This window comes from Pelophylax lessonae (genome assembly GCF_965119305.1).
Source record: "Pelophylax lessonae genome assembly, chromosome: 4".
NCBI lineage: Eukaryota > Metazoa > Chordata > Amphibia > Anura > Ranidae > Pelophylax > Pelophylax lessonae.
In genome coordinates, this window is record NC_138771.1 from 476,031,347 (window position 1) to 476,044,407 (window position 13,061).

The 13,061-nt window shown below is 42.1% G+C and overlaps 1 protein-coding gene across 1 annotated transcript in view; it reads left to right on the forward strand.

Moving 5' to 3' along the window:
- Positions 1 to 415: 415 nt before the first annotated feature.
- The window catches only part of FGF6 (fibroblast growth factor 6), a 41,997-nt gene continuing 29,351 nt past the window's right edge, over positions 416 to 13,061 (forward strand). Inside the window, exon 1 of the mRNA XM_082256643.1 lies at positions 416 to 1,226. Coding sequence (XP_082112769.1) covers positions 890 to 1,226 — 337 coding nt within the window. The 5' untranslated portion in view covers positions 416 to 889. The remainder of the gene's footprint in view (positions 1,227 to 13,061) is intronic.

Below are 13,061 nucleotides of genomic sequence, written 5' to 3' on the forward strand. Positions count from 1 at the left end.
CTTTAAATTTTCATTAAAGAAAAATTGGAAACATTATGCCTTTTATTTTGATACAAGTGCACATAAATTATAAATTGTCTGCTTCAGATATTTCTGCAGGGTGCTGGTCTAATGTAATAATCCCTGAAAAAGACTGTGTCATTCCATCACAATTAGAAGTGAGAATTTATTACTGGGATTCTTTTCTTGTCCTGCAGGAGATAGCGAGGCAGGGGGAGATCTTATACAGCCTACGGCCTCGTCAATGCCTTGACTTTCTGATTCAGTTATCCCAACGTTAACTCAGTGGACATGCTAATGAGGGAGTGCTTGCAGGATTATCATTGCTCAGCGATGAGGCAAAGGACTGTTTTAACTTCTTGAGCTCTAAATAAGGAAGCTGCCTGCTAGACATCTGACCATTCAACCAATTTGGACCTTGAAGGGGGCCCTTCCATATGTAACATTTTCAGAAAGATATCCTGTGTAACTCATCCCAGCTCTGACCTGCCGTTAGCAGCTTTTTAAAAAACCAGGGCTGGCTGCTGAAGAGGCTGAACAGGTTAGTGCTAAGTCTCTTTCTATATTGCCACTTTACCGTTGGCATGGCATTGATGTCACAATGACGTTGCAGGGTAGGACAGCCTCTGCAGTATAAAGATAGGCCAAGCAGATATAGCTAAGCTGCCCACAAGTCCTCGGGAGCTACAAAACATGGTCCCCGCCACTTTGGAGTATGTTGGACTCTGTGTTTTCGTCCCTCATTTACTCTCGGGGTTTGGTTTCATGTCAGCAAGCCCCCTCTGCCTTCCAAAAATAAGCTCCCGCCGCCATGCTGAAGTCAGAAAAACAAGGAGGGTGGTATTTTTAGGGCCATCAATTCTGACCACGTGTCCAGACGGTGAACCGGATGGCCGTTGCACAAAGGCTTCTCATTACTATGTCCCACGGAGTCGGGATACACTGGACGTTGCCTGTTCTCTTGCTGCTGGGCACCATGGTTGGGATGATTTCCTCGTACCCTATCCCAAACAGGGCTAATGGGACGTCACTGGAGAGGACGTGGGAGTCACTTTTCTCCATGTCAATGGGAATGTCTTCCGACCGATTGGATGCCAAGTGGAAGAACATGTATTTGCAAGGAATTAAAAGACAACGGAGGCTCTACTGCAACGTGGGAATTGGGTTTCACCTGCAGGTCCTCCCGGATGGGAAGATTAATGGTGTTCATAATGAAAGTCCTTATAGTGAGTCACATCTGGTGTTTTATCAAGCTATTCTAAAACTTACATCATTGCTTACTGCACCTGCATGACCAATGTACCATGCTTCTATGTATATTATAACAGAGATGCACCTGTCAGAAAATCCTACAGTGCCAGTCCTTCTCATGCTTCAGGATGCCAGTAATCCACATAAGTGTGGATTTACTAAAGGAAGCTGTTTACTTGGCAAAGTGAAAATGAATAAGGTAAAGCTTTGTTCATTTCAAATACCCAATCATGTGCAAGGGGAAAAACAGGATTTGTTGCTAGCAGATGATTGGTTGAGTAAAATAAACACAGCTTCATCTTATTTACTAAGCTCAGGAGACCTTCACTTTGCTAAGTGAACAGTCTTTAGTCCTTTGATAATTCAACTCTAATAGAGGCACACATACCTATACATAGAAAGACAAACAAACATAGAATACTTGAAAAAAAATACCTAAAATAATAATAATAATGTTAATATTATCATCAGTAATAATCATCATCATCATGTACACAGTTACTTTATTTTCCATGGGACTGTGCAATGTAAGGGATACAATCAAATAATAGGGAACACAAATATAGAAAATGTTTTTCACTGACAAGTATGTACAGTTATATAAAAACATATACAACAATAACAAGGCACAATAGGAAAGAGAGTCCTGCTTATACAATCTAAGCAAGTGACATATATATATATATATATATATATATATATATATATATATATATATATATTTACATATATACAATCCGTATATATCTATCTAAAAGTTTTTAAATATATTTTGATGTGAATGTACAATGTATATGTAAAAAGCGCTGCGTAAATTGACAGCGCTATATAAGTACCTGAAATAAATAAATAAATAAATAAATAAATATATATATATATATATATATATATATATATATATATATATATATATACTTTTGGATAAATAGATGATAGTTTAATAGACAAACTGTATATAGTTTACTTAACAATATTAAAACAATATATAACTAACATCAACCATATAACATACCATTTTTGTTAAATATGTTTTATGCATTGCAAGCTTTACTTGCTTGTTCACACCATAGCGGATGCTTTAGCACATGGTTAACACACATTCTGGTATGCATTTTTAAGTTGTGCTGCACTGCATTGCAATGCAGTTTTTAATTGATGGTATTACTACCTGTTGCCATGCACTACAAAGTTTCAGGAACGCACTGCACTGCGCAAAAATGCGACATATGCTATTTTTTTTTCAGCACACACCGATGCGGGACATAAGATAGATTGCCTGGTTTTTGCCTCAGAGCTGCAGCCTGCAATCGCCTCATTGTAAAATCAAGAAGAGAATTTTTTTGTGCTCCTATGCTACTGAAGGGGTGGTAGATACATTGATTGTCCTTCCAGCAGAGGTATTCTATAAATAGACAATACAGTTGATGTGCTCTTGCTGCTAATAATGTCAAAATGTCAGTAAAATGCAACTTATAATAATGAGGACAGAGAGAGGCAAAAAGTTAACTAAACAGTAGTTGAGTAGAGTATTCAATCATTTTAGCAATATATATAGGAGCATCTCAAAAAATTGGAAAATCAAAAAGTACATTTATTTCAGTTATACAATTCAAAAAGTGAAGCTTGTATATTATATATAGATGCGTTACACACAGGATGATATGGTTCAAGCATTTCTTTCTTTTAATTTTGATGATTATGGCTTACAACTAGTGAAAACCCAAAATTCAATATTTTAGAATTTAGATTACTTAAAAAAAAAGAAAGAATTTTTAATACAGAAATGCTGGTTTACTGAAAAGTATGTACAGTATAGTACTATACTAGTACAGTATAGTACGCACGCAATATTTGGTTGGGGGTTCTTTTTCATTAATTGCTGCATCAATGCGGCGTGGTATGGAGGTGATCAGCCTGTGACATTGCTGAAGTGTTTTGGAAGCCCAGGTGGCTTTGATAGTGGCCTTCAGCTCTTCTGTATTGTTGGGTCTGGTGTCTATCATCTTTCTCTTCACAATACTCCACAGATTCTCTATGGGGTTTAGGTCAGTCGAGTTTGTTTGCCAATTAAGCACAGTGATACCATGATCATTAAACCAGGTATTGGTACTTTTGGCAGTGTGGGCAGGAGCCAAGTCCTGCTGGAATATGATATCAGCATCTCCATAAAGCTGGTCAGCAGAGGGAAGCATGAAGTCCTCTAGAACAGTGTTTCTCAACCTTTTTCCATTCAAGGCACCCTTTGAAATTATTGACAGTCTCGAAGCAGCCCATTCTAAAATCTAAAAATGATTCTAATAGCTTTACACAATGCAGCATTATCCACATGTAGGACTCCTAACGTTAGAGGTGATTCATTTTTCCAAAGCAAATACACGTTTGCACACTGGTACTGATTAGTATTCTAATCTTTCCTCTATCCCTCAATTTCTCTCCATCAGTCAGCTAATGTCACCCCAGTGCTGAGGGAGAGGGGCAAAGGAGGGTCAAACAAGGATGCTGTGGAGGCAACAAACATCCTCATTAACTGATTATGTCATCGTTGGTTGTTAGGGTGCCAGTGTCTAGAAAGTCGTAATAGTGCATATTGAAAACCTGTGGCTTTGTGTAACTAAAAGGCAGGCTTCACCCACCTGCTGGCTTGTAAACAATTTTTGATCAATTTTTAGGCATTTTGCCAAGGCACCTCTGAGGAAACCTCAAGGCACACCAGGGTGCCTGGGCACCCTGGATGAAAAAGGCTGCTCTAGAATTTCCTAGTAGAGGGCTGCACTGACTTTGGACTTGATAAAACACAGTGGACCAACAGCAGCAGATGACATGGCTCCCCAAATCATCACTGACTGTGGGAACTTCACACTGGACCTCATGCAACTTGGATTCTGTGCCTCTCCACTCTTCCTCCAGACTCCGGGACCTTGATTTCCAAATGAAATGCATCATTTTCCACAGTCAGTGATAATTTGGGAAGAATTGGAGAGCCATGTGATCTGCTGGTTGCTGCAATGTGTAGGTGTGAATATACCTTCAAAGTGAGGGAAAACACTAAATTTTGAGTGGTCACTGGAACAGAAATAGAGAGGATATCTACAATGAGGATACTTTTTTTGTGATTTCCTTACTTTTTAAAGTTTTTCCTCTCACTTATTAATTTTTCTACGTGAAATCTCCAGAGTAGAACACAGACAAATAAACGGATGGAGTTTTCACCCTTCCATACTCTATTGACAACTAAACAAAAAATTGAGGGATACTTTTTTTTTTTTTTTAGGGATACTTTAATAAAATATTTTGTAACCAGTAAGGAAAAATTAGCAGGGAACACTAAAAAATAAATGACGGATATTATACATCGGGTTGTGGTCTGTAAGGTCTGCCTATATTAAAAATAATACATTAGTTCAGATCACTAAGCTAACACACCTGTATAGTTATTTTTTATGAAATTTGAAAATGACAGTCACGTGCAAAAGTAGAATGCCTTATCCTTGTGTTAAAAGTTTTGTGAATCTAATAAGCATGATACAAGCTGGGACTGTGCAATGTCTGGCTTCTCCTCTATCACATCACCTGACACTATATACAGGTAAGGTCTAAGAGCCACTGGCAATCCTGCCACAATTTTTGGCAGCGATTTATGTAATCAGCTACTACAAATTCCTTCAATTTCATTCTTGATTCTTAATTTACAGAAATTGACTAGCTGCAGCGATCGCCTAATGATTGACTGAGCGCATTCAAGTAATACTTTAAGTTTGCATTATCAGCCAGTAAGATGCCAGTGCAAAGGAGGATGTGGGGAAAAAACCTTGGGAATCCACAAGCAACTGTGGGCGATTTTTTTTTTTTGCACTTGAAAATCACTGCAAAATCAACTTTAGAGTTTAGGTCTTTTGATTTCTAGTGTAGTAAAAGGGAAGTGCATCAAAAAGTACTTTATGATCTACAGTATTCTTGGTGCTGAAATCAAATGTCCCCAATAAAACTAAAAGGGATTATTATAATAACTAATTATTATTATTTATTAAAATATTTATGTATACAGCTTGCGAAAGTGAAGCTAAATCTACCAAAAATTGTGGCATGGTTTGTCTAACCATAACATTTTTTTAGTTGTGATGAGAGCAGAGAAATCTTTCTCAGCCTATTTACCCCAGAGGATCCCTTAGGCTCCATGCACGCTAACGTTTTTCATAAGCTCAAAAAAAGCTAGGGAAAAAAAACGCATTTTTGTGCCAGCTTCTAATAGCATTTTAGTAGCTTTTAGAAGTATTTAGAAGCTTTTAGGAGCCTTTAGGAGCATTAGCATTTTATTAGTGTTTTTGCAGTACATGAAGAAAAAAAAAAAGCTAAAAAAAAAGCTATTTGGAGCATTTTAGTAGCATTTAGAAGCAGTTAGGAGCATTTAGGAAAATTCCACTTTTTTCTGCTGGAAAAACACTCCAAAAAACCTCCACAAAAACAATTTTTTTTCTGCTCCTGAAGCTCAAAAAATAGTGATTGACCGATATCGGATTTTCATTGCCGATACCGATATTTTGGCCATTTTTTATTTTTAGCACTTGACAGGTACTGTTGTGGAGGGATATGGGGGTCTAAAAGACCCCAAACCCCTCCTCTGCACTTAAAAGCATTCAAAACAGCCAAGTTTGGCTGTTTTGAATGCTGTCAATTTTTTGAATCTGGCGCCAGTACCCAGTGCCAGTACCCAGTGATGTCATGACACCCCCAGTGTCATGACATCACTTCCGAGTTTTTACATGGAGACCCGATCAGAGCCGAATGCAGCTTTGATCGGGTCTTCGGCGGTGTCCTAGGACAGCGGTCGTGAGGGCTGGTTGCCCGATGTTGTGCCGAAACCAGGCACTCAGCTCTGATCGGAACTCTGCCTCAGTCTCTAGCCATCTGCAATCCAGCTCCACCCAGCTCCGCCTCACCAGCTGAACTGAATTCCGCCCCTCCAGCCTTTTGCACTCGAGCTCTTCCCTTGCTCCCTCCACTCCGTGTAATCTACGGTATGTTTATAAAAGACTGCTTTATTTGAGTTCCTGGGGAAACTGGTCCGGGTCTCCCGGTGGGATGGGAGACCTGGGCGAGGTGTGGAAGGTGGCGGGAGGGGGGGCGTCCCCTCCTTGTAATGGCAGCCGAGCGGCTTCTCAGCCACATCGATTGTCATTACAAGACAGCCGACCGTTGGCTATGGACGCCGATACCGGGGTGATGCCTCTAGCTGCAGGCATCACTCCGGTTCAAGCACTTTCTGAAATATCAGCAATATCGGTAACCTCAGGGGCCGATTCCGATATATCGGGGAAAGTGCATATCGGCCCTCGATATATCGGCTTTGCCGATATTCGGTCGATCCCTATCAAAAATGCTAATAGCCTAAAGTAGTGTGCATGGACACAAAGGATAACACTATTTAGCTTCTGGGAGCAGAAAAAAAATTGCTAAAGGAGCTTAAAAAACGCTAGTGTGCATGGAGCCTAAAATAATTTTCAGATATCAAGGAACCTCCGACTAAAAATGATTATATCTATAGCTTTAAGCACATTAACGTGATCAGTAAGATACACAAACATTAAAAATTGAAGTATACCCTAACATTAGTGGTCAGTACAGAAGTGACATCTTTCATTAGTCAGTGGAAAATTGCCCTGCCATTGTTGGTCGGTGTAAGAGGAAAATCAATTTTAACACCTCCTAAGGAATCCCCAGCAAGTCCAGCAGTAACCTTAGGATTCCATGGAATCTTGGCCGAGGAAGGATGGTGTAAGGAGAGGTTAAAACCGCTGTCATTTGTTTATTTGCTCTCTGTGCCTCATTGGGTATATTATCTTTTACTTCCTGTCCTTGAAATACAACAGGATATGAGAGCGAAACTTCTCTCACACATGTTCCAGTGACAGACCTAAAATTTTAGCCCCCACTAGGATGGATGAAAAGGGGGAATCTCCCTAGCAGGGACACAGGCAGAAACAAAATCATAAAGTGCAAAAAGACAACAAGAGTATCAAACCAAATAGTGAAAGAGTCCAAGTCACTTAAGCGATTTATAATATAATCACATAAAACAATCAACTTATTTCAGGGGCCAGCACACTCCCCCTTCATCAGGGTTTGGAATCGTTATTAGGATTTAGGTGAAACAAGTTGCCAGTTGTTTGCTCATGGAATATCAGTGAGATAGCAGTGTCTGCCACTCTTTAACACTTTCATCACTTTCATTTGGCTCTCATGTTGCATTTTTACGCTTTCAGTCGTATTCTAGATACCCACTGAATGAGAGCCTTGGTTCATGTGAACAACCTTACCAGAGCCAGTGAGCTTATTGAATGAGTGTGATCTCTCCCAGGACTGCTGTTAGAAATCACGGGGCCCCATACAGCCTACCTAGCACCACCCGTAAGTGACTGAGGACATAGATTTATCAGTCCCTTTCTTTGCAGCCTCAGCATCACAGATGAATGAATAGTAAGTGCTCTAAGGCTTCTTGCTTATTTACAAACTGAAGCATATTAAACCCAGTTGACTATGCTTCAGTGATGAATGAACACAGGAGTGATTGGTACAGATTGTTCACTGTGTTCATTTATGAAAGAAAGGGGCCAGTAAATTACATACTTTCCATCTCATTCCCTGGCTCTCCATCCTGAAACATCTCCCTGTTTTCCCCTAGCAGCTGCCTGTGGGAGAGGAGAGGAAGGAAGCCGGCAGCACTGTAGGGGAAGGGGGGTGCAAGGGGGGTCTGGACAGAAAATGGAAGGGGCACATGTGCCAGAACCAATTCCCCTGCTGTGCGGCTGGAGGGAGAAAGAGGAGGAGAAGCTGGCAGCCCTACAGGGAGAGGCAGAAGAGGATTGGCATCTGCAATAAGACAGTACAGCCATCCCTCCTGCTCAGCAGGTGCCTGGGCCCCCCTTTTGAACTGATGGGGTCCAGGCCCAGTACAGGAGGGCTGGCTGTACTGCCTTATTAGTGGCCCCGATCTATCCATTACAGCGCTTCTTGGATACGACTTTTAGAAAAAAAAACTTGGTAGGGATTCTAACCCTTTTCTACTCTACCAAACATTTAAACTGTAGATAAACATTTGTAGGTCAATCCCAGCAAGGGGGATTTCTTTATCGACCTAATTTGTCTGCTATGCTAGCTGAACAAAATAAAACTACCTGTGTATAATCAGCATTAGACCAATGGCCACTGGGAAAATGCCCTCTTAAATTGATGTTCATTGGGGAAAGGCCAGATTACATTAGTGCTCAGTGGAAAGAATGCCCCTTACATTAGTGGCTAGGGCATGGGTCGGCAACCCCTGTCACCCGTGCCAGACATGGCATATTGCTACATTTATGATGGCACGCGAAGGAAGTCTGTGACACCCTACACATAAAAAAAATGGTGCTTGCAGCTGGCTACAGAGGAGGGAGTCACGCTTGCTCTTTCCCACCTCCATACCCACCCACCTCATTTGGCTTGCCTGCATTTAACTGACATAGACTAGTGTTTGACCAGATACAGGGTATGCTGTGCCCCCCCCCTCCCCCTCTGTGCCCGGCCCGCTGTTCTGCTCCTCCCTTTCCCGCACAGGGCACTTAGCAGATCTCATCCTCCCACATATCACATAGCTGAAATCGTATTCTTTTACGCAACCTCCATCTGCACAGTATATAGCTGCCTGCTATGTTGCTGCTCTCACCTGTGAAATCTCTAGATTGGAAAAGCAGCAAAGCTGCAGTAGTCAGCTACACACTGTTTATGTGGAGGTTGTCTCTGTAAAAGAATCTAATCTCAGCTGTATGGGGAGAAGGAGCTCTGCTGTGTGCCCTGACAGCACTGACCCCTGTCCTCTGCCCCGCTGATCCCATCCTCTGCTTCGCTCACCCCTTCCTCTGTCCTGTTGACCCTGACCTCTGCCCTGCTGACCCCAGACCTCTGCAGCGCTGACCCAAGTCCTCCACGCCACTGACAACTGTATACTGCCCTGCTGACCCTATCCTCTGCCCACTGACCTCGGTCATCTGGTCCTGCTATCCCATCCTCCACCCTGCTGACCACTGTCCTCCACCCTGCTAAACACTGCCCTATGCTCTGTCCCTTGCACTGCTGAACCATGTTAGCTATTGGGAGCAACTAATTTACAGGTGCAGGAATTGGGCCTGATATCAGGAGTGATGGTGCAGGAATCAGGGCTGATCTGAGGTGTGAAGGTGCAGAAATGTGGGTAATCTGAGGTGTGAAAGTGCAAATACTGTAGCTGCTGTTGTTTAATGAAAAGACATTTACCAAGGCAGAGATCCAGCGCTGTCGTCACCACACATGCATGAGCCATGCCGCGCTCTGTAACTGGTCCTGCACCCTCCTGGGATCTGTGGCATGTCCCTGGAGGTTGCGGGCAGTGGGGGGGGGGGGGGGGTTTGAGGGACAAATGTCTGACTGGAATGTCCAGGGTGATCAAAGTGGAAGTGGGAAGGGGTCCAAAAAACAATAAGGTGAAACACCTTTCTCCTGCGCTTGGAATCCGAGCCTCCCGACCACACTCCTCCCAGGACTCACACCTGGCTTCTCAAATGGCTAAGGTCTTGCTGCCCATAACAGACTGGGGTAGTCCACCGCTACTAAAAGCAAGAAAACAAAGAAAGGGCGCACTGACCTAGCGCATTATCCTCAATAAAAGGCTTTATTAGTGTAACATTAAAAATGGCTACTCACAGACATAGATGTAAATATAGCATATCGAGCTCATTTGCCCAAATGTCCGGATAAGTCCAAATAATCGTCCATAACCGATGAGATGATGGCTGACGCGTTTCGAGGCTTAGCCTCTTCCTCAGAGCCACCAAGTGGGAAGGTAATACAAAAAAGTTGGGACTTTAAATGAGAGACATGACTGGGTAAAAAATTATGACACATTTATTGATGCATAAAAGGGGTAATCATGATGTAATACACGTATAGGCTGAGATGATATGATAACAAATAAATAGTAGAGTACATGGTGTACACCCCAACAAAAACAACCTCAAAAGAACCAACATGACAATGAAACAGTAGTAACAGAGTAATAAAATGACATCATAACATCCATAGACTGACGCGTTTCGTGGACTACATTCGCCACTTCTTCAGAGTCGGTGTATGATCATATCTATAAGTAAATAAGTATATGCGTATAGGTACATTGCATTGGATGGTAATTTAGAAATTGGGGGAGAAGAGGAGAAAGGGGAGATAGGAAACAGAGTCCCCATGACCCCAAACTTACACAGTAGTTCCAACAGTAACTGGTCCTGGAGGTGAGGGCATCAACCCAGATGTCTCCCCCGGGAGCTGAGGGCACGTATGGCCCACGGGCAAGGCGAAGGTGTCACATACAAAGTAAGTTTGTTGAGGTATTACAGAGTAAGCAGAGTATATCTAAATGGAATAAGTAGTAATAATGAATGGTAAGTAATTGTATTTTATACACAAACATAATATTGCTGAACTGATGTGTGTGGTGAGGGGAGGGTGACAAGATGATGTGAGCATGGAGAGATGAGTGGGGTGGGGTGGGGGGGTGTGATACGGAAATGAACTATTGAGAAATTACGAAATGGTCGTAAATATAATGAAAATATAACTGAGTAGCCAGAGTATGTCTATATAGAATGAGTATTGGCTATCGTAAATAAGTATGTACTATATAGGGATCATAATGCTACTTAAATAGTATATATAGTAATTATATACCTGCATGATTGTATACTATGTAGAAATCATAATGCTACTGAATGATATGTGTGGTGAGGGAGATGGCAAGATATTGTGAAACTGAAAAATTAATAAATGAATTGATGTGGGGGTGAGTATATGGTAGAGTAGACTAATTAAGCAAGAAAAGGGGGGTGATGTGATTGTGAACTGGTGAGAATTGTGAGTGAAATAATAAAAATTGGATGAAGTCGGATGCAAACCGACTAACAACTGTGCCTGAGTTTAGAAAGTATAGTAGTGACTAAATGAAAGGGGGGGATAATGAGAGAAGAGAAAATGTATGGAAATTGTAAAGGGTATGAAGGTGAATTGAAGTAACCTGTGGAAGAATGGATCCAAACGAAGAAAGAGAGTGTGACACAATACCGCCCGAGCCCGCCAACCATAAAGCACCCAGCGTCACGAGGTGAATAGACATGGAGCCGCAGAGTGGAGGCAGATGCCATGCCGCCCTGCTGGCTTCCTCTTATGTGCCGGATGGGACAGCAGCCGTCGGCGTGTGGCGCCAAGTGACGTCACACGTCGGCGCAGAGCGTGACGCCGATGTGCGTCGGGACCGCCCACCCGATCCAAGTGGGAAGGGATACCTGATAAAACAAGGCATCCTTTCTCAGAAAAAAAAAAAAAATCCAATACATGCAGCTGGAGGACAATCATCGCAATTTCTGTAGTAAGTGTAGTTCTGCTTTAACGTCCATCAGTATGCCAGCGTGAATGAATCTTCAGGGCTACAAGCACCTAATGCCTTTGGCACACGGCAAAAACACAGTAATGCACATGTTAAACTTGGCAGCACTGAAAATGTGAAGATCTTAAATCATAGGGGAGAGACGTTAACAAAGTCAGGAGCTTCTGCTGGGACATTCTCCCTCTCTATTGGTCCTACTGACTATTGTCACCCGGGCTGAGGGTGAAGCAAAATCCAAAATTTTGAGTTGGTGAATAGAATAAGAATAGAGTGGAAATCTTCCAATTGGGATATATGCTTTGAAGACAACTAAGTGGGGAATTCCCATGTTTTGGAGAGATTAGGGAAGATAGTTCTCTCCAGTGGGGCAAGGACAAAAAATGGGATTTTCACTACTCTACCTAAAATGAAAAAAATATTTGTATATAGAAAAGGAAATTAAACTAGGTTTTGGTATAATCGTACGATGCCACATCTCAAAATGTCATAGCAAAAAGCGATTGGAATAAACCATTCCTGAAGGTAACACCAGGAATTTTTAGGTTTTGTACTCATGACAGAAACACAATCAATTAGAAAAAAATATGTATACTTTATTAAATCATATAGACAAAATGAAAAAAAAAAATTAAATCTGGCCCGATGGGCATAGATATTTCCACAATATAACAAAACAACATTAAAATCAAGCATGGTTGAGCATAAATACAACACTCAATGCTTCTACATCGCGGTTGGCTTAGTCCTGGACCAACACATTTCGCAGCATGGATGCTGCTTCTTCAGGGACCTCACAGGAGCATCGCATCTTACGTGCTGGGCATGCATGAACCCCAGAAGAACCATCCAGCTGCCAACCGAGATGATGCACACACCAAACCCCCCACACACAAAAAAAAAGCACAGGGGATGGAGCTAGGGACACTGGAGAACACAGGGAGGAGATGGACACCATAACCAGCCAGCACACCACACTCTGAAACATATACTCAGATCACCAGACCAGATGTATACCCAAGCAGCATTCAGTCCCCCCTGTGTGCTACATGTGATCCTCACCTTTTCAGCGCTGCCAAGTTTCATCAAACAACAACAAAGTACTGAGCACACTGCATTGCAATGCAACACAATGCACAAAAGTGCAAGGCTGCACATAGCCTTTCATCTTAAGGGCTTGCTCAAGCTGCTTGTGTTAAGCTAGGTATACACATACTGGAAGTCAGCAGGTTGTGTATGTTTGTACTGCTGTCTGTTCAACAGAAGACAGTTTAATGACCGGCTTCTGTCGAACGGTCATGCTGGAAACTAGCGTTTGATCAGCACTTGCAGGCAGTGAATGCAGTGCTGATCTGTGTATTCTGATGGT